This window comes from Ailuropoda melanoleuca, chromosome 10 (assembly GCF_002007445.2).
Source record: "Ailuropoda melanoleuca isolate Jingjing chromosome 10, ASM200744v2, whole genome shotgun sequence".
Classification (NCBI taxonomy): domain Eukaryota; kingdom Metazoa; phylum Chordata; class Mammalia; order Carnivora; family Ursidae; genus Ailuropoda; species Ailuropoda melanoleuca.
The window spans coordinates 23,829,366-23,850,923 of record NC_048227.1 but is presented as its reverse complement, the minus strand read 5'-3'; the positions used below and the strand labels follow the sequence as shown (position 1 = coordinate 23,850,923).

The 21,558-nt window shown below is 42.1% G+C and overlaps 1 protein-coding gene across 7 annotated transcripts in view; it reads left to right on the top strand.

The window, feature by feature from the left end:
* The window catches only part of IQCK (IQ motif containing K), a 120,883-nt gene that overhangs the window by 12,496 nt on the left and 86,829 nt on the right, over nucleotides 1-21,558 (top strand). For all 7 annotated transcript variants that reach the window (XR_002144397.2, XR_002144396.2, XM_034670312.1 and 4 more), the window contains exon 5: nucleotides 21,434-21,486. Coding sequence is in view for 5 of the 7 variants with exons in the window: in XM_034670312.1 (XP_034526203.1) it covers nucleotides 21,434-21,486 (53 nt within the window). In the remaining 2 variants the exon portion in view is untranslated. The remainder of the gene's footprint in view (nucleotides 1-21,433; nucleotides 21,487-21,558) is intronic.

Sequence of the window (21,558 nt, the reverse complement as noted above, 5' to 3'; positions counted from 1 at the left end):
CCGTATTCATAATTGACCTTCCCCTCTGCTGTGTGGTGTTCACAGGTGCAAGGTGCAGCTGGGTGGAATGGTAGTGAGGCCAGGGGCCAGAGAGCAGAGCCCCTAGCCTGACCCTGCCATTGTCAGATGGCTTTGTCTCTCTGGCTTTGGGTCCTGCTGCTAAATGAGGGAGACCAGACAGTCCTGCAAGTCACATTTCAGGGATCTTTCTTTTTCATCTTGCTGTTGGCCCAAGTATATTCAGTGTGCCATGCCTTTTATTAGATTTAACAAAGGATGGCACACAACGATTGAACAGTGAAATGAGCACAGTGGAATAACCTGTTTGAATATGCATAAAGAATATCTGTAGCCAGATTAAGTCACCCAAATTCAGTTCTGTTCAACAAATATTTATTAAATCCCACTATGTGTTGATGACTGGGCCAGACCCTAGAGAGGGACACAGAGAGGACCAGCTATGGGCCTGTCTTCAAGAAAACCACAAATGAGCAGTAAAGCCTTTGGTAGCTGAAGCGTTTTTGTTTTTTTTTTCCCTCCCTTTATATCTGTTCTCTGAAATAAGAATGGACGTGGGGAAACAGCAAGAGTGGATCTAGGTGCCATGAACACACATCTGGACCTTAGCGCAGCTATATTCAACTGTGCAGACTTTGTTCTAATTTCTTCAGCTGTTATTCTTCTAATTTATACTCCTTCAGAGGACACAAAAATCAGCTAAAAGGGCAGTAATTAAGATTTTACATTGAGAGTTAGATCTCTACTGTTTGCCCATAAATAATTTTGTAATGAGGGGGCTAGAAACAGTTTCCAGCCTTCGGGCAATGATAAAACGCTTTTAAAGAATCAGAGAAATTTCTATTTGTGTTAGAGATTAATGAGCATCTTTGTGCCAACTCATATTTCATCTTTGACATCCTGCAGATGATCTGCCTCTGGGACTAAATGAAACCAGTCTAAACATCAAATGCTCCAGGGTGTTTGAATGGAGCATTAAAGTTTAAATGTTGTAATGAGCAATCAAGGAATGTAGAAAATGTAGGTTCTTAAAACTGTTAGCTTGCAAAAATGGATAAACTTTCAGGACAGCCAGACACACTGGAGTCCAAAATCCTGCTCAACTGCTTCCTTGCAGCGGGACCCTAAGTGATCTGTGAGCCTGGTTCCTCCCCTATTGAAGGGATGGCAGAAAAAAAAGGGTGGGGGGAGGCAGAGGTGCTCCTGTTACCAGGAGGATGAGGGGAAGTATTTAATGAGGTTCACTGGCACCAAGGAAGGTTAGCATCCTACCCTGCCTTCCCTCAGGCTTTGCCCAGAAGCTCAGTAATTTGAATACTACAAATATGCAAGATGGGTGGATTACCATTAACTTCTTTCATTTCCTGATTTAGGATTTCTTAATTAAATCTAATTCCCTCCTTTCTCACCCCCTGGTCATGTAGTCTTTTGTGGGTTATTTTTGAAGGCTTGAAAATTACAGCAACATTTGTCAGACCCGAGTGGAGCTCCTCTTATCCAGATCTGCACAACAGATTTGCATTTTCTCAATTCAGCTGTTCCTCACATCCTGTCAGTGGGAATAGATGCTTAAACTGAATGATAACCAGCCTCCAGCCAAAATTACATAACTGGAGCATTCTTATCCGTCACCCACAACTGAACTCGCATCCAAATGACTCTTAAATAGCAGCATAATTCATTGTTTATTGGGGCCATTCAAATTATATCTTGAAACAGCGTTTATGTGAGGTTACTCAAGAAATAATTGCTGATTTGTATTTTGCCCTTAAAATGCTGACTTATAGTTAGGTTTCCTTGCTTTCGTTATTTTCTGTTTTGTTCTATGATGCAGCTCCAGCAGCGCCTGGGACGTGGTAGAGACCCACTAAATATTTGTTGGGTGAAGGAATATGGTTCCTCAAAAATCAGGACCAACTTTTAAGATAGCAGTTAAGTTATGGGAGCGCTTGTCCGTTTGCCCTAGCTGTTACACCCAAGAGCTAATTTACTAACTATACCTGCAGTGTCTCAATTTACTGCCTCCGGAGGAGGGTAGACCATAGGGTGGCTTCCCCTAGAGCTAGAGCTGAGTAAGGAGCCAGTCCTCTAAAATTAAAGGGCTCTCCTAGTAGTTGGAGAGCCAGAGAGTTGAGCAAGAAACTAGAATTGAAGAATAGTAGTTTCTAGCACTTTAGGGCCCTTACTTTGTTCCAGACACTGTTCTAAGTGTTTGATCTGCAGAAACTCATTTCATCTTCCCAGCAACTCTCCGATGTGGATGCTCTTATTTCCGTCTTACAGATGAGGACCCTGCAGCACCAAGGTTAACCAACAAGCTCAAGGGAACAGCTAGTTGAGTGGTAGAGCCAAGATTCAAGCCGAGCAGTGCTCTGCTTCCTGAGTCTAGGAGGTTGACACCACCTCAGCTGGTGGTCGGTCCAATGGCTTGCCAAAAGCATGGGCCACATTCTGATACAAAAGATAGGTCTGGAAGCTGTGGAGAAAAGGAGTGTGAATCGGGGCAGATCTGGAGCAGTCACCCAGACCAGGCCCTTATGCAGGCCTCATGGGACAGAATCCTTTATTTAGATTGTCCCGTGAGTACTGTGACACTCCAAGGAAAACTGGAGGGAATAAAACAGAAGAGAGGGCGAAGAGAACAATGAGCAGCACCTAATTCCTATGCCATAGAGCACTTGGCCAATTAGACACACACACACACACACACACACACACACACACACACACACACACGAATGAGGCAGTCTATGGTAAATGGTCCAGTGGTTCAGAACCCAGCCTCCAGAATCAGGCTGACTTCGTTTCCAACCTGACTCAAGCTGTGTAAGCTTGATGATTTTGATTTTGATTAATTCATAATTCAGTTTCTTTATACATGTCATTTTAAATATTATGAATGGATCTCTGGTGAATTTCATAAAGACCCTAATCAAATGGTTTGTTCATCATTAGATATTTTAATCTTTTTAATGCTCAGAATAAAATTCAGCTCATTTAACAAGCAGATATTTCTTTCATCCTTAATTTTTGGAGAAGGTTACAATTGGGAAACTAAACCGTAGGTGAATGATTTCCATGAATTATCTCAGCCTTAAGATTAGATGAAGACTCTGTTCATTTCCTGAGATGAATTTAACAAGTGAAATAGACTTATTTAATCCTTTCCCAGATAGTTGTTTTCAACTACATATAAAAAGGCCACAGAGAAGGGGTGCCTTGGTGGCACAGTTGGTTAATTACCTGCCTTTGGCTCAGGTCATGAACTCAGGGTCCTGGGATCAAGCCCCACATCAGGCTCCCTGCTGAGTGATGAGTCTGCTTCTCCCTCGCCCTCTGTCCCCCCCACACTCATGTGTGCACATGTCCTCTCTCTCTCTCTAAAATGAATAAATAAAATCTTTAAAAAAAAAAAAAAAGAAAGGTCACAGAGATGTAGGGGACATCTGTAAGGCACCAAAGTGACCATCTATAAAGAAAGCCAATGGGCTTTTTAGTTTTGCTGTGAAATTAGCTGGGTGCTAGCAATATTTTATATTGTGTTAAACAAACATACTCTGTGACAGATAAAGAATGGGAAATGATTACTCTGTACAAATAGTTGGTGGAAGTACATCTGTGAATTGACAGTAGATACTGTACAGTAATTTCCTGTGTGTATATTGCCATATGCGGTACATAGACCAAACCAAAGGTAAATGAATGTAGATGATACTATCTAAATCTGTTAGCCAATAAGCAAAAAGTCACATATAAGCTGGGGGAGAGATGAAAATTTGGAGGCCTTTGCTCCAAAGTGTTTTGGTAATTTTTGACAATTTTGTGAATATTTGAAAGTAAGTGTGAATTACTTTCATAATTATAAAAAATAGAAGTTATAAATAAATAACATTTTCAAACCCATATATTTGACTTTGCTCCCCCATCTAGGTGATTTTCTTTCTTTTTCATTTTCACTGACACACTGAGAAAATCACTCAGCTCCATCTTTTTACAATTTGTTCTGTCTTTAACTTGTGGCACTTTGGCACTGAAATCCTCTGGTACAACTCCTCTTAAGTTTTCCTAATGACCCAGTACTGCCAAATTCAGTCATCTATTCCAGGGACAAAAAGGAAGCCAGTATGGAAGGAGCAGAGCAAGTGAGTGAAATGGGAGGTGAAGTGGGCAAGGTCGCTGTGTAGCAGCCACATCATCTAGGCCAGTAGAGAGTGTGAGTTTTATTTTAGGAGCAGTGGGAACTCATCGGAGTGGTGCAGTGGTTCTCTACCCTATTTGGCCCAGTGCCCCCTTGTCACATTTTATAGAGCCCTCTTCATGTCCTGAAAGGAAATGCTTAGATAATATTTATTACCTATTTATCAGTTACCTAATTGCTGTGTTGTGTCATAAACGACCTGGAAACTTCATGGCTTAAAACAATAATTTATTATTTCTATGGGCTGCCTGTTCTCTTGGTGTCACCTCAACTCACTCAGGTGACTGCTTGCAGCAGGTGACTGGGCAGGGCTGGGAGGCCCAGCTGGCCTCATGCACGGGGTTGGGGCCTGGGTGCTGGTGTCGGCTAGGCACTTTAGTTCTCCTCCACATGTCTCTCATCCTCTGGTAGACTAGCCCTGCTCCTTTGCAGCCTGGTGGTTTCAGGGCAGCATTCCAAGAGGGCAAAGGCAGAAGTGTAAGGCCAAGGCTCTGCAACTCCAACAGCATCCCTTCCACCACATTCCATTGGTCAAAGCAATTCACAAAGCAGCTCATAGGTGAGATACAGACTCCCTCTAGAAGAAGTAGCAGGGTCACATCCCAAAGGGGCGTGGACCTGCAGGGCATGATTAATTAGGTGCCCGTTAGCATCATAATCTATAGCATCTATCTGTGTAGTAATTTCAAATAGATATAGTGGCTGTTTATATAATGGGCTATACCATTGAAGAGAAATAAAATGAAAACCATTCACAACATAAGTAATATTTAATTATTTGTTTATTTATTTATTTATTTTATTTAAGATTTTATTTATTTATTCGACAGACATAGAGACAGCCAGCGAGAGAGGAAACACAAGCAGGGGGAGTGGGAGAGGAAGAAGCAGGCTCACAGCAGAGGAGCCTGATGTGGGGCTCAATCCCATAACGCCGGGATCACACCCTGAGCCGAAGGCAGACGCTTAACCGCTGTGCCGCTTTTTTTTAAAGCTCAGAGAAAACTACACTAGAAGATATGAGCTGTTACTTGTTTGCACGTATATGTAGAATCACCACGAATACGCAGACTGAATCACACATGATGCATCAGTCACTCACATACTGTAGGTGATGTTGCCCATGGTGGCAGGATTTTTCTGAAATGGTGAGAAACTCTTAGATTCTGAATAAAACAAAGTACAGTTTTCTCTTGGTATACATGGTAGTTGCTTTCCTGGAAAAATCAATATATACCGAAATCACAAAAGAAACAAACAAACCCCGCCTGCATTTGTATGGTAAATGGAATTAGGTTCTAGGCTCAGATGATTATAAACCAGTTTTTTAATCTAGTAAATATTCAGTGGGATATTTGAAAATATTTAGGACGCAAAATAGTTTCTTTTTGTGAAGGACTATCCTATCCATTGCAGGGCATAGAACAACTCTGGTTCAGAAGTCTAAAATGGGTCTGCAGGACTGTTCCTTCTGGAGGCCACCTTCATTCCTTACCTTGAGGCCATCTTCTGTCTTCACAGCCAACAACAGTGTCACTTGGACTCCTGCTTCCATCATCACATCTTCTTTTGCCACTCTTGTGATTACATTGGGCCCACCTGGATAACCTCTCCATTTCAGGATCTTTAATCACATTTACAAGGTTCTTTTGCCGTGTAAGGTAACATTTCCACAGGAGCTGGGGGCTAGGATGCAGACATTTTTGAGGGGCCATTATTCAGCCACATCCTGTGTATCAACCCTGTTTTGTCTTTTTTTTTTTTTGAGAGTTATTTGTTTAATTTGGGGGGGAGAGAGAGAGCACGTGCATGAGTAGGGGAAGGGGCAGAGGGAGAGAATCTTCAAGCAGACTCCCCACTGAGCACAGATGCCAGTGTGGGGCTCCATCCCATGACGCATGAGATCATGAACTGAATGGAAACCAAGAGTTGGACACTCAACCAACTGAGCCACCCAGGTGTCTCAACACTGTTTATCTTAAGAGGAAAACATTCAAAGGGCTGCAGGGCCAGGTGGGCGCTGAAAGAGGCCTGGAATAACAGGGGACACCAGGCAGTAGTGGGGACTGTGGCCACCAAGCAAGCTTATGCATTATAGGGGCAGCTGCTGTGCTCCTCATTTCCTACTGATGGTCACCATGCTGGAACATGGGATCAGTGGGACCATATCTCCTGACTTTTTGATAAAAGCCCCCAATCCGGATTTTACCATGAATTGTCCTAACTTTTAACTAGTGACAACTAATTTTTAAAAAGATAAAATACAGCATGCCAAACAATACATTTTTAACACTTTTAAGAGCAAGATGTTAAAAGCAGGTAGAGCTGGGTTAAAATCTCAGCTGAGCTGCTTACATGAATAACTTCATGTCACTGAGCCCCTGTTTTCTCATACATGGAAGAGGGACAATAATATCTACCTCACCGGCTCATTCTGAGCGTCAGGCTAGATCATGTGGGTAATTGCTTAGCACTGCACCTGGCTTATAGCACGTGCTCAATAAATAGCTTGCTATAATTCTTATTCTTAGGCTCTATTTTAAGCACATGCAGGATGACAACAATGACTACCACAGGGGCCCTGATCTCAGGCCCCCAAATCCTGTTAATTTTCTGCTCCAGGCACTTTCCAGCTCCTATTGATCTCTGCCTTTAGTTGACTTGACCTTTATCCACTAACCTGTCCTACATACTTACAATATATAGAACAAGTTAGCATTCAGACTACAAAGAATTCCTATAGATCAGTAAGATAAAAAGAGAACAACACAGCAGAACAATGAAGTAGAAAAATAGATAAAGTATATGATCAGGAAGTTCACAGAAGGGGAGACCCAGAGAGCCAAATCAAGATACTCAGTGCCACAGATCAGCAAACATGTAAAAGTTTGGCAATATGAGCAATGGAGGAAGCTGTGGAGAGGAACTGTCCTGTCCTGTTCTTTTTTTTTTTTTTAAGATTGTATTTATTTACTTGAGAGAGAGCAAGAGAGAGAGTACAGAGGGAGAGGGAGAAGCATACTATATGCTGAGCAGGAAGCCTAATGTGGGGCTCGATCCCAGAACCCTGAAATCATGACCTGAGCCAAAGGCAGCCGCTTAATCGACTGAGCCACCCAGGCGCCCTGGAACTGTCATGTTCTGCTATATAATTGGTACCACCCTCCTGGAGAAAAATTTGGCAAAATCTAGTAAAATTGAAAATACACTCTGTGACCTAAAAATTTCCCTTTTAAGTCTGTACTATGGCTGCAAAAACTCTCAGTCTTTGTAACAAGAACCTCTGAAGAAGAACATTAAATGCAACATTGGTTGAAATACAAAGAAATGGAAATGACCTTGAAGTCCATTAGCAGGAATATGTATAAATAAAACTTTAAAAGAAAACCAGCTTTATTGGGGCACCTGGGTGGCTCAGTCCATTAAGTGTCTGCCTTCAGCTCAGTTCATGACTCCAGGGTCCTGGGATCGAGCCCCGAGTTGGGATCCCTGCTTGGCGGGGAGCCTGCTTCTCCTTCTCCCTCTACCCCTCCACCACCATCTGTGCTCTCTCTCTCTCTCTGCTCTCTCTCTCTCAAATAAATATATAAAATCTAAAAAAAAAAAAACCAGCTTTATTGAACTATAATTTACATACCATAAAGTCCATTTGTTTTACCCAAGTGTCCATCATGGATGAATGGATAAACAAAATGTGGTATATCCATACAATGGAATATTATTCAGCCTTTAAAAGGAAGGAACTCTTCTTGTCATGTGCTACCACATGAACGTACTTGTGGACATAAGGTACATAATAAGCCAGTCACAAAAAAACAACATCAGTTGAACTACAACGTATGATTTATACGTGATTCCACTTACATGAGGTACCTAGAGTGGTCAAATTCGCAGAGACAGAAAGAGGAATATGGTTGCCAGGGGCAGTGGGGAGGAGGAAATGGGAAGTTGTTTAATGGGTAGAGTTTCAGTTTTGCAAGATGAGAGGAATTCTGGAGTTGGGTTACATAACAATGTGAATGTGTTTAACACATCTGAACTATACACTAAAAAATTGTTAGGATGGTAAATATTATGTGTATTTTACCACAATTTTAAAAAGTGATTTTTTAAAAATCCACTCATTTTAACTGGAGCAGATTTGCAGAGTTGCGCGGCCATTACCACAATCTAATTTTATAAACCCCCCAAAATCTCTAGTGACTATTTCTGGTCACTCTTCATTTCCACCCCTACCCCCAGGCAACAGCCAACCTACTTTTTATCTCCACAGATTTATCTTTTCTCGACATTTCTTATAACTAGAATCACATAATATATGGTCTTTTGCATCAGGCTTATTTCATGTAGTACAGTGTTTGTGAGGCTCATCTACGTTGTAACATATATCAGTACTTCATCTTTATTGCTGAATAATATTCAGTGGTACGGATATACCACATTTTGTTTTGGGTTGTTTCCCCTTTTTGGCTATTATGAATAACGCTGCTATGAACATTTGCATATAAGTATTACATGGACATGTTTTTTCATTTCTCTTGGGTAGATTCTGAGTAGAGGAAACTGGGTTTTTACCTGACTTTGTTAAGTTTGATTGACTATTATAGCATTGTAGTGGGTCCAGACAGCAGATCCCAATTTCACATTTTGGAAGTTAGTACCTAAATATGAAATATGGCTCCAAGTTAAGGGCTATTTCTTTTTTTTTTTTAAAGATTTTATTTATTTATTCTACAGAGAGACAGCCAGCAAGAGAGGGAACACAAGCAGGGGGAGTGGGAAAGGAAGAAGCAGGCTCATAGCGGAGGAGCCTGATGTGGGGCTCGATCCCACAACGCCGGGATCACGCCCTGAGCTGAAGGCAGACGCTTAGCCGCTGTGCCACCCAGGCGCCCCAAGGGCTATTTCTTAATCATCTACCATTACCAGTTACCTTCTAAGTGATTAATCAGTGGTGATTGATGGCAATCATTATAGAGTATTTCCTATATGCCAGGCATTATTTCACATTGCGATCTTATTTAATCATCACAGCAACCATTGGAATGGGTGGTTTTATTGTCCCCATTTTGTGGATGAGGAAACGGAGGCTCAGGAAGTATCCCCATTCACAAGACCACTAAGAAGAAGAGCCAGGGTTTGAGCCCAGGAGTCTGGCTTCTGAGCCAGGCACTTAGTCTTACTGTAGCGGTGCCCCCTAAGCTGAGGTTTCAGTGACCTGTGGTCACGTGTGTTCCAGAAGCAGGTGATGCTCCTTCTAATGGCCATCAGAAGGTCAGTAGTAGCCTAACACTACTACCTCATTCACCCCATTTCATCTTGTAACGCAGACATTTTATCATCTCACATCATCACTAGAGGAAGAAGGGTGAGTACAGGACAACGAGATATTCAGAGAGAGAGAGATCACATTCACATGACTTTTATTTCAGCATATTGCTATAATTGTTTTTGTCTTACTGTGCCTAATTTATAAATTAAATTTATCCAGGGTATGTGCATATAGGAAAAACATAGTACATACAGAGTTCAGTACTATCCACAGTTTCAGGCATCCACTGGGGTCTTGGAACCCACCCCCTGTGGATAAGGGGGGACAGCTGTATGTCAGTAAGACTGTTAGTGTTGAAAATACTTCCCCTTTGAGGCTCTTGGAATTGCTGTCAGATCCAGTTTGTAAACCATGCAAGAAAATCTTATTATAACTGTATAGTCATGTTTCTTTTCTTTCTTCTTTTTAACAATGGCAGCATTGATCACTTCATTCCCAAACTTGGCTAGGAGTTGCTTTTGTTTCTAAAAATCAAAGTCATCCTCAAAAGACAAGGCTTTAAAAAGAAAGTCAACAGGCTCTGACCTGAGGGTGACCTCATGGTTGTCTTACAAAATAAGGGGCAGTGGCTTTGCGACAGGATTTTCCTTTTCTGCTCTGAAGCTTTGTCCTCTGGCTTTCAGGGGCATGGCTTTGTGCCCGGTGGCTGTGGTAGCAGTCTTGACTGGCTGCTGAATAGGGAGAACATTACCATTTGGCCATAAATTCCATTTCACTTATTATACATGGCATCAGTTAACTTTTGCTATGTAACAAAGACCTCAAAAGTTAGTGACTTAAAACAACAATTTATTTAGTTCCCTCTCCTTCAAGGCAGCAATTTGGGTTGGGCTCAGCTGGAACGTTCTTCTGGCCTTGGCTGGGCTTGTTCACATGTCTTTGGGTAACTACCAGGCAGGCTGGGTACTGACTGGTCTAGGATATCTTTAGCTGGAATGCATCATCTCTGTTCAACTTGGTCTCTCAGCTTCCATCAGATGAACCCTGGATTGTTCACATGGTAGTTGGGCAGGAGTATATGGATTCAAGGAGAAGTTCTCAAGGCCTCCTGAGCCTGAGGCTTGGAACTGGCACATTGCTACTTCCATGGCATTATATTGGCCAAAGCAAGTCACAAGACCAGCTCAGATTCAAAGAGTAAGGAAGTAGACTCCACCTCTTGGTGGGAAGAACTATAAAGCTACATCACAAAGGTTGTAGATCCAGGGAGGGGTAAAGAATGATGGCCCCCTCTTTTTTTTTTTTTTTAAGATTTTTTTTATTTGATGGAGAGAGAGACAGCCAGCGAGAGAGGGAACACAAGCACGGGGAGTAGGAGAGGAAGAGGCAGGCTCCCAGCGGAGCAGGGAGCCCGATGTGGGGCTTGATCCCAGGACCCTGGGATCATGACCTGAGCCAAAGGCAGACACTTAACGACTGAGCCACCCAGGCACCCCAATGATGGCCCTTTTCGTAATTTACTTCATACGCTGTATTAGAAATAGTATGGATCTGACAGCAGGTGGCAGATTTGACTTCTGGCTCTAGCCTAGTGCTTCAGGGAAGTTACTTGTCTGCAACTCTCCTCTCCTCATTTGTAAAGCACATGTGGGTTTATTGAGAGGGCTAAATAAGGTAACATGTGAAAGAGCAAGCTCCAGAATCCAACCAGGTTCAAATTCATACCCTTCCATCTATGAGTAAGGGACTTTGGGCAAGGTATTTAACCTTTCTGTGTCCCTGTTTCCTAATCTGTAAAATGGGAATAATAGTGACGATGATGATGTGTAGCTGTTGTGAGGATAAACGAGTTAAGTAAAATTTAAGAGTGCCTGACACAGAGAAAACACTCAATACACATTAACTATTGTGAACACAATTAACACGATGCCTGGGAAATACTGAATCTGCAACAGCAATATTACTCCCCAGGATCCCTACAGGGTGACCAGTTGTTGCTTGAATAAATGGAAGGTGGCATGCTTGTTACTAATATCTGGGTATTATAGATGGCCAAGTGTGGACTTTCCTCATTGTTCTAAAAATACTAGTGCCTTTTAAACATAATATATATTTGTAAAAATCTAAACATAACTCTTGAAAATAATATGGTGAGCTCAGAATCTGAGAATGCACTATTAAGAGCCCTCCAAGGCTGAAGAAGCTACTAGAATCACAGCCACAGTGACCAAAAAAAGAAAGAAAGACTGCAAGTATCCCAAACTTCTCTTGAGAGTTAATGTCTAAAGGATTGGAAGCCATTAAAAAAAAAAAAAAGATGAAAATAGGCTCAGTTGATTCTTTTTTAAAAGAACCTGCCTTAAAATAAGTCATTGACACTCTTGGTTGTTGAGAGAGCTGCAATTTCTCCTGCTACTTTTGAGGAACCAGAAAACCCAAGTCATAAACTAATAACAGATCCAACAGATGTTTAAACTCAATCCCTTAGAATAATAAAAGGGTTATCCAGGAAATAGGTGAAACAGCTTTCTTAAAAATCACATTTCTGTGTCCAGAATCAAGTACTGTGGATTTTTCTGTACTTCTGCACAGAAGATCATCTATCAGTGATTGACAATGTTCTAAAGCAGAGGTCTCCAAACACGGCTTATGCGGCCAGCTGCCTGTTTTTGTAAATGAAGTTTTATTAGAACGCAGCCCCACCCACTCCTTTACAGATTGTCTATGGCCACTTTTGCACTAAAAGCGCACTTTTGTACTTTTTCACTAGAGCCAAGTAAAGTAGTTGTGATACAAGTCTAATACTTACACCTGGCCCTTTAAGAAAAAGTTTGCCAACCCCTGTTCTGAACACCTGGAACTACACAAATTTTTATGGTTAGCTGCTGCTTTTATGTGGAAGGTAGGAAGGGAAGCTTCATGAATAAGCATAGAGTTTGCAGCTATGCTCGCCTGTATTTAGGGCCCAGTTCTACCTCTTTCTAGATAAGCGACTTTGGACATTGCTAGCATTGGGACCTTTTAATTTTAATCTTCCTAAGCCTCAGTTTCCTCCTCCATAAAATGGAAGTAATAATGATGGTAATTGTTAGTAGTAGTAAGAGAGTTTATCGGAATTAAATAAGATAACACATTTAAAGTGTTTAGCTCAGTGACTGGCACAGCTACAGTGAAAAGTAGCAATAACATAAGAACAAAATTAAATTGGAGAAAGGTCCCTTCGTCCTGGAATGGAAAACTAAACCTGAGGGCAGTAGGTAAGGAAGAGGTGGGTTGAGACAGGCCCTGTGGGAAGTTAGAGACTGGTGGGAGATTAGACTCAGATATGTGGAGGGCTCTGACAGAATACAGTGATGAAGGGTAGGTAGGGGTGCTGGAGTCACACAGGTGGGCTTGAGTCTCCCCCTCCAACCTTTGCTAGCTCTGGGCCCCTGGGAAGATTCCTTAAACCATGAGTCTCAGTTTTCTTATCTGTTAAGTGGGGAAGGTGATAATCATAGTACCCACCTCACCAGGGCTTTTGAGAGGATTGAGTAAGAAGTTGTGTGTGTGGCACTTAGCACAGGGTGAGTGTTCAGTAAAGGGTAACCATTATCATTCAGGATTGTGCTTAAAAGAAGGATTCAGGAAGAGAGGCAGCTGGTAGCAAGGGAGAAAACGGAGAAAACAGGGGTCCAGGCTGATGGTGAAGAAAAAAAAAAAAAAGAATAAATCCTGTTTCAGGCAGGAATAGTGAGATGGATCATCAGAGCCTCTGCCAGAAGCTTCCTTTTGCACAGGCCTTGACCATTTTTTCCATTTTCTATGAGCAGAGGGCAGACCTTGAAGAGAGTGCTCCAGACCCCTTGATCTCTTGGAGGCATGTCTGTGAAGCTAGGTTGCAAATAATTTTGATCCTGAGACAGGAGTTTTCGTAGGGGTAGAGTTTTCATGAAGACTTTCTAGTTCCTTGTGGAATCTTTGTTGACATTGACCTCCCTGGTCTTCTATTTATAGTTACAGCTGCCTTCCCTGGGATCCCTGGGCTGCCCACAGTCTATGTTATTTGGAAGGGCGAAGAGGTCTTAAGGCAGGAAATCAACTGTGCAATTGTTAACATAGAACTTCAGCATTTTTCTTAAGACTGAAGGTTGATTAAAAGGCCACAATACCATTCTTGTTCTGTCATGAATGGGCTGTATTCCACTGGAGCAAATTAAGTTTGAGGCACATAAATATCATCATAAAGATTAGACATTACAGTTGGCTCGATGTTCTTGGTGATCCCCTGACATCGAGCCATGCCTTTGGATTGGCTTAATTGGAACATGGGAGATCAGAACTGAATGAGAACTTAATTGGACTGATACATTGAACAGAGCTGGTTTAGTGGCTATGTTGTAAACTTCACTTGGGAATTCTTTCCAGTGCATCTCTGAAAATATTTTGGGCACTCAGTAAGGTTAATAATTTTTGCTATAAGCAGTTTTTGATAAACGGTTGATATTGTTAGCAGTAAAAAGTAGTATGAAGTCCAAAGAGTTTGTTTTAGCTGGATGTGTTAAGTATGCAGAATAACCAGTCCCATATCTGCTAGTTAACTCTGAGGGCCAGTCCCTCAAAATGACAGAAGACCCCATTCAAACTCACTTTAGTGAAAAAGATTTTTTGTTTGTTTGTTTATGTACATGTTCTCCCATGGGGAGATCTTCCACAGCTTGATCTGAGGGCCCAGATGATACCTTCATGACTTGGTTCCCTCTCCATCTCTTGATTTTGTTTCCTCTGGCTTGGCTTTACCCTCAAACGGTCCCCACCCATGACACCAGCCTATGTCTCATAGGCTCAAGTGTACCCGAGAAAGAGAAAGTCTCTTCCAGAGTATCTAATTGAACTGACTCAGATCAGTTACCTACTTTGGAGTCAATCCTTGGAACTAGTGGAATTTAGTGGGCAGTGGGCTGTTGGGCAAAAGGAAGGATCCTTAACCCAATGCACATAGCTTTAGAATTGGGGAAGGGTAGATCCCCAAAAGAAACTCAGAGTGCAGTTACCAAAAGAAGGCAGAAGGGGTACTGGGCAGCTACCTTGGCTAGGACTCATTATGCTGCAAATAGCAGAAAACTGGCTTAAATAATGGAGGGGAGTCATTGGTTCAGGAAACTAGACAGTTCTGAGGTAGAGAAGGAAGATTTTAGGATTGGTTTGATTCAGGAGCTCAGTAATGTAATCGAGGAGTTGGTTCTCTTCTGCAACTCTGGTTGGCCTCTTGCAGAGTTGGTTTTATCATCAGACTGGTTTCCCTCAGAGTGGCAAAACAGCTACTGCCCCTGACCTAGGCTTTGCTCCCACCTACTACAGCAACCAGGAGAGAATAGTCAAGCTCATTTAGAAAGCAAAGGAAATTATTCCCCAGAAGCCCCAACACATCTCCTCTCATACCTGATCAGTCTGAAATTGATCGTGCACCCATTCTTCATTCAGTGAATCCCTTGAGCCAGGATAAATGTGGACTAGATTGGTTTAGGTCTTGGTGGCAGGTGGGGTGGGATTATCTGGACTGCCTTATCGGGGTTCACACCTGGAGCTGGAGAGGGGGTTAATCCTCTTTACTCATCATAGCTACTTACCTAGCCGGGATTGGCTGCTGGACTTTGAATTAATAACCACAGCGGGGCCATGGCTTACTCATTTCTTTATCTCTAGTGTTCAGCACAGGTTTGGCACATAGTAGGTCCTCAGTAAATGTTTACTGAACAGGGCCAAACTGGAACAGGGCACGTTCTGTAATTTGGAAAGAAATCAGGAATTTTTTGCATGAGTAAAATGATGCCTGAAAATAAAGCTTATCTCAGCTTTAAATATGGATTAAATGCAGAGTCTGGATAGAGGTGATAAGACTTCCCACCTCTTTTCCTGTCCTATCCCACGTAGCATAAAATTTTCCCTTTTGCTTTGGTTGCTCATCACATTCCATTACAATGAAGAGTATTGTAAACAAAAATTAGTATCAGGAAACTATTTCTAACTCCTGATAAGTCATTTGGTGATCTCATGACACTAAAATTTGCCACTATGAATAATTCAGTAAAACAGAATCTTCTATTTCTTCTTAGAGTCCTTGCCACCTAATGGTCATTTATTGTAGTTTTTTTAGTTTTTGAGTAAAACACCCAAATATTTTTTTAAAAGTGCAAGGACTTTGGTCAGTGAAGGAAGAAACTATTTCCTGGCCTTGACTAATAAGGGAACTAGAAATACCATCAGCTTTTGTTTGAAGAAGTTTTCTAGGAAGTGGAAAAAATAGATTCTCACAGGAAAGGTGTGGTAGAATTATTTTAACATTACTCCTTTTAGGGGCGCCTGCGTGGCGCAGTCGTTAAGTGTCTGCCTTCAGCTCAGGGCGTGATCCTGGTGTTCTGGGATCGAGCCCCACATCAGGCTCCTCCACTAGGAGCCTGCTTCTTCCTCTCCCACTCCCCCTGCTTGTGCTCCCTCTCTCGCTGGCTGTCTCTATCTCTGTTAAATAAATAAATAAAGTCTTAAAAAAAAAATTACTCCTTTTAATTAAGAACACTTTTAGAAATGACCACGTGGTCCATGCTAGAAGTCTTGGTCAATACTTTGTTATGAGTACATATTTTTAAGTTCTTTTGAGAAGTATTCTTTTTCTGTAATGAAATTCTAATGCATTGGGGAAAAATTGGACTTCTGTTTGAAGTTTGCTGTGGTAAGTATTTTGGCCTCTGGGTATAGTCTAAGTATGTACTCATTTCTAGCATGAGTTATTTATCACTTTTGTCATGTCTGGGGGGTCTCCGGCATGTGGAAATTTACTGTGGAGAACAGCGATGTGGGAAAGGAGGCTGTGATATTCTAAGTGCATGCCATACGCACAGCCTTAACTTTGGACCTCTGTCCCTGCTTTGTCCACGTCCCCATTACCCTGGCTGCAAGTGATAGAGCCAAGAATAAGTGTCACACCCGTGGGCAGCCACTCCAGGATGCTAAGTGGCTATGAAATGATCTGATACAATTGCTCTGCCCAACAGGGGTGGGCTATCCTGAGTAGCATCTTCCAACCCAATCAGATTCTTCCTTCTGGGGAGTAGCGATGCCAAAGGGCTGAGTCCCATGTAGATCAAGAACCAGAACCGACGGGGCGCCTGGGTGGCTCAGTCGTTAAGTGTCTACCTTCGGCTCAGGGCGTGATCCCGGCGTTCTGGGATCGAGCCCCACATCAGGTTCCTCTGCTGGGAGCCTGCTTCTTCCTCTCCCACTCCCCTTGCTTGTGTTTCCTCTCTCGCTGGCTGTCTCTATCTCTGTCAAATAAATAAATAAAGTCTTAAAAAAAAAAAAAAAGAACCAGAACCGTCGTTCAGCCACAAAGATACTGATGGACGAGGCTACTATCGTTAGCCAGACTTGTGCCCTGAACAGCTGTGGACACTGGTCACTTCTCCCTGAGACCTGCCCCCAGTCAGAGGAATTCCCATTTTCCTTCTACTCCTTCTATCTTTACAGTACCCCCTGTGCCAGATAGAATATATTAGTGTTCACAAATGTTTGTGGGCTCTCCCTAACACAGAGACCATGTGACTGCTTTGGTCAAAGCAATGTATGGACGTGACATATGTCATTTCCAAACACACGCTCTAAGAGTCAAAGCATGGTTCACCATAGTCTTTTCACTTGCCGTGACAACTAGTGATCTTTCAGAGAGAGGCTGCTCCGTCGCCTGAGTCCCAGAGTAGGCAACGTGGAGCAGAGAGCCATAGTTGATTAAAATGTTCATGTAACATGAGTGAGAAATAAACCATGGATGATAGAAGCTTTTCAGAGTCAGGGCTTGTTTGTTGCAGAAAAATCTATCCTAAACTGATTTGCAAAAAAACCCCAGTAACCAAGGTAACCTGAGCATATTTCTATCCCTTGCAAACCCAAGGAGTCTTAACAAACACAATGCCATAGCAAGCCACACTTCAATTCACTAACCTCACAGCATGTGCTTTTGACCTTTCTGGGGTGGAATTACATTCATTACCTGATGCGGATTCAGTGCCTTTCCAACGCTAGAAGGTTCTCTCCTCAGTGTCTGCACCTCCAGTCTGCCTCCTATACGCATACCCAACATGACCACTGGGACAAAACACCGTCCGGATTGAGCTCCCGTTTCTGCCTTTTCTCCCTTTAGGGTTTCAGTCTTTTATGATGATGTCCTCCCGCAACCCCTTCCTGAACTTTAGTATAAAATTTCTCCAGCATATAGAACAATTGAAAGAACTTCAGAAGGAGCACCCACATATTTACCACCTCGACTCTGCAATTACATTTTGCTTTATTTGCTTGGTTGCATATCTGTCCACCAATCCATCAGTCCATGCCTCTATCCATCTGCCTTGTTTTTTGGATGCATTTTAAAGTAAGCTGCCAACTTTATGATGACATGATGATGCCTTCTCCCTTGACATTTAGTCTTTTTCCTTTTAATTCTGGATTTTTAAAATTTGCTTTTTACCTTGTTTGAGGTTGTCTTAACTGTTTCCTCTGCTTGCCCAAACTTGCACATACTCACCCTTTAAAAATCGTAAACTCAGTGTATTTGTCCGCATTACATAAACCCTGGGTGCCCACACTTTCTTAATCTCACTCCTTAATTTTTCTCTCAATTACTTCCTCTCTTATCTCTTCACTCACCACAACTTTTCATTTGCTTTCCCTTCTCTCTTTCAGCTCCCCGGCAGATAATTTTTAAACTAAACAACAGCTGAACAATATCCCCACTGTTCCATGTGTCTGAGTATGCACGGCACGTCCACACTTGCCCAGAACAGAAGGAAAACACAATTTCTTCCATTTTATTTCTTTGCATCAAAAGTGATTAAATCTGTCTGCATGACCTTCATACATCAGACCATTTGGCTATTTTAAAAGTCTATTTAATAGAGTAAGTCAAGCTGCCTTCCCTTGGTAGAAAGAATCTTTACCACCAAACGGTGCGGTAAATGCCAAGGGAACAATGCATCTTTTGTAGGACAGGAGAGAGAGACACTGCCGTCTTACAATTGCTGAATTGTTTAAATTATTATATCGCAATTCATGCTAGATACATATTTGCATTGTTGTACAAGTATTTTATTATTTTGGTTGAAGATGGCTTTTTGAAGGGATATCCTACTCTTGCAAGGCAGGCTTAGAAAACCCCATTCCATGGGCTAGTACATTTAATTTTTATTACCCTGGCAGGGACTATTTCAGTTTTTTAATAAAAGACTAACAGCAAGAAGGTAAAAGACTGAAAACAATCTCCAGTAACTCAGACACCACCATATTTTATTTACTAACAGCTATAGTAAAGCTTTCAGTAAAAAATCTTAAGCAGTGCTTTACTTTTTGGTGAGAATCAATTTCACAACAATCTTTTGCAACCTTATCTAAGATTATAAAGCTGAGTTGGCTATTTTGAGATGAAGGGGGAAAAGAAGAAGAAAAATAGGAAAATTTTCATGATAAAATATTATGAGAAGAAAATGAAGAGAAATGGTCCAGAATTATATCAACAATTCCTATTTTTAAATGTCAGAATTCTTGTAAATGAGTTCTTTCTTGCTTTGCTGTTTGAGAGTTAAATGGTGAATTAATTTGTTCATTTACTCACCACCCACTGATCACCTACTCCATGCAAGGCACTCAATTAAGCACTGAGAATAGAAAGAAAAGAGACATATGCCCGGTCCTCAGAAAGTTTATAGTTCAGTGGGGTAGATAGACATGTGGGCCAGCAGTTACATTATGGCATTATGGTTGTGTCTGAGATGTTATGACAGAGGGGCACACAGGGAACTGGGGGAAGTGGGGAGTCTACTCTAGACTAGAGGGTGAGAATGCTCAGAAGGGCTTTCTGGAGGCATCTCGAAGGACAAATGGGGGTGAATTAGAGAAGAAAGGAGTAGAAGTTACAACTCATCCTGTTGCAAGCAATAAACAACCCAATGCAAACTTGGCTTAATAAAAAAAAAAAAAAAATATATATATATATATATATAGGCTCATGTACCTGAGGACATAAGCCAGAGGATTTGGGCTTCGTGTATAGCTGGATCCAGGGTCTAGTACAGTGTCATTAGAAATCTGCCATTGGTGGTCTAGCCAGCAGGCTCTCCCTTCTTCCTTGCCAATAGAACCCAAAATGTATTCATTTTCTTTGGAATTGCTGTGTCCTTCAGGGATGGCTGGGCTTAACTACTTGTATTTGTAGTGATCCTTTTTCCAAATATGGTCACATTCTGAAGTACTGGAAGTTAGGACTTCAACATATGAATTTGGGTCAGGGAGGACACGGTTCAATCCATAGCACCCTGCCTTTCTCTCCTCCCTGTCTCAGATCTCCTGCTGGTACCTCTCATTAGCTGGACCTACCTAGTGAGTAAGGGAGCCTGGTTGAAGTGAACCATAAAATCGGCCTCCTGAGGCACAGAGCAGGGCAGAGAAGGGTAGACCTGCAGGGGAAAAGAGAGAATTTCCAGGAGATTCTCTGTTGTCTACACTCTTGGGAAGGATCTTTTCACATGGCAACCAACACCTCTAGATGTACTTGGTTCCTAGCTCCTGTTATCTTAAAAGGAGAGGTTGCAAACCTCTATCTCCCAGTTTCCTTAACAGTTTTCTTAAAGGAGTTGAGTGGTTCTGTTTGGGTTACAAGGTCTTTCAGTGGATCCAGGAGACAAGGTACCTGGTGGTCCATCCCATTACCTTCTTAGCATGCCTTCTCCCCCAGTGCTCTAGGATGTTCTTTCCCTTGTGGTTTACTGGCGATCTATCTATCTCTTAGGGATTGCATTCACTGGCATGTAATGAAAATTTGGTTGAAAAACCAAATGACATTTATTTCCCCTTACATATCAAGATGGTCAGAGTAGGTCAGGCCCAAGCTGTTACAGAGGCTTAAGGAAGTCATCAATGGCCCAGGCTCTTTCTAACCCCCTGCTCTACCACCCTTAGCATGTGGCTTTTAGCCTTATCGTTGGAAGGTGCTACTCCACTTCCAGACACACGTCTGTGTTCCAGGCTGAAAGAAGCAGAAGGAAACTTCAAGGAAGAAAAGGCAGCAGAAATTAAGAAAGCAGAACTTTTGCAGAAGTCCGTAGGACCTGTTCATTTCTATCTCATAGGGCAGAACTGTGTCATGGCTATCCCTTGCTACGTAGGAGGCTGGAAAATACAGTTTTTTTCCCCCTGGGGGCTGCTTGTCAACCAGGTTTCTGTTTATAAGGATGAAGTGGAGAGTGGCTGTTGGGTGGAAAACTGGCCGGGTCAGTGACACTGGCCAATGGCACCTGCATGCTTGGCTTCCACATCAGAAGATGGTAGCCAGACCTGACGTAGAGCTGTTCTGAGGATTTGAGTGGACTGGAGGAAAGCAATCAATACCGTTATTCAGAATCAAGGTCTAGATTTTTTTTAAAAAGATTTTGTTTATTTGTGTATTTTAGAGAGAGAGCGAGAGTAGGGGGAGGGCCAGAGGGGGAGGTAGAGGCACAAGCCAGTTCCGCACTGAGTGAGGAGCCCAATGCAGGGCTCGATCCCACAACCCTGAGATCATGACCTGAGCCAAAATCAAGAGTCAAATGCTTAACCAGCCTAACCACCCAGGCACTCCTCAAGGTCTAGATTTAAATAAAATCCTCTGTGACAATTCCAAAAGCATGTAGTAGCCTCTTACTATGTGCACTTTTATTAGTCCCTGCTGTCAGAAAATATGCTTGTCCAAAGACGACTAGAGAAACATCTTTAGAAGTCTTCACATCGCCCCAAGTTACTGTTTGTTGATATACTTATAAATCTCATAAAAGACTCATGCATATTTCACCTAACACAAAGAATCAATTAACCTCTCTTCCTTTGTCCTACTCAGACATGTGGACAAAGAGTATAATTTAATTCTCTCTTCTCTCTTTTCTCTTTAGAGAAAAAGAACCAAATTCATTGCCTGTGATTTTCTGACCGAGTGGTTATACAAGTAAGTTTTGCCTGTCTTTGAATATTCAGTGACCCTAAGGATTCAATAGTGTTAATTTGCAAGCAGAATAGC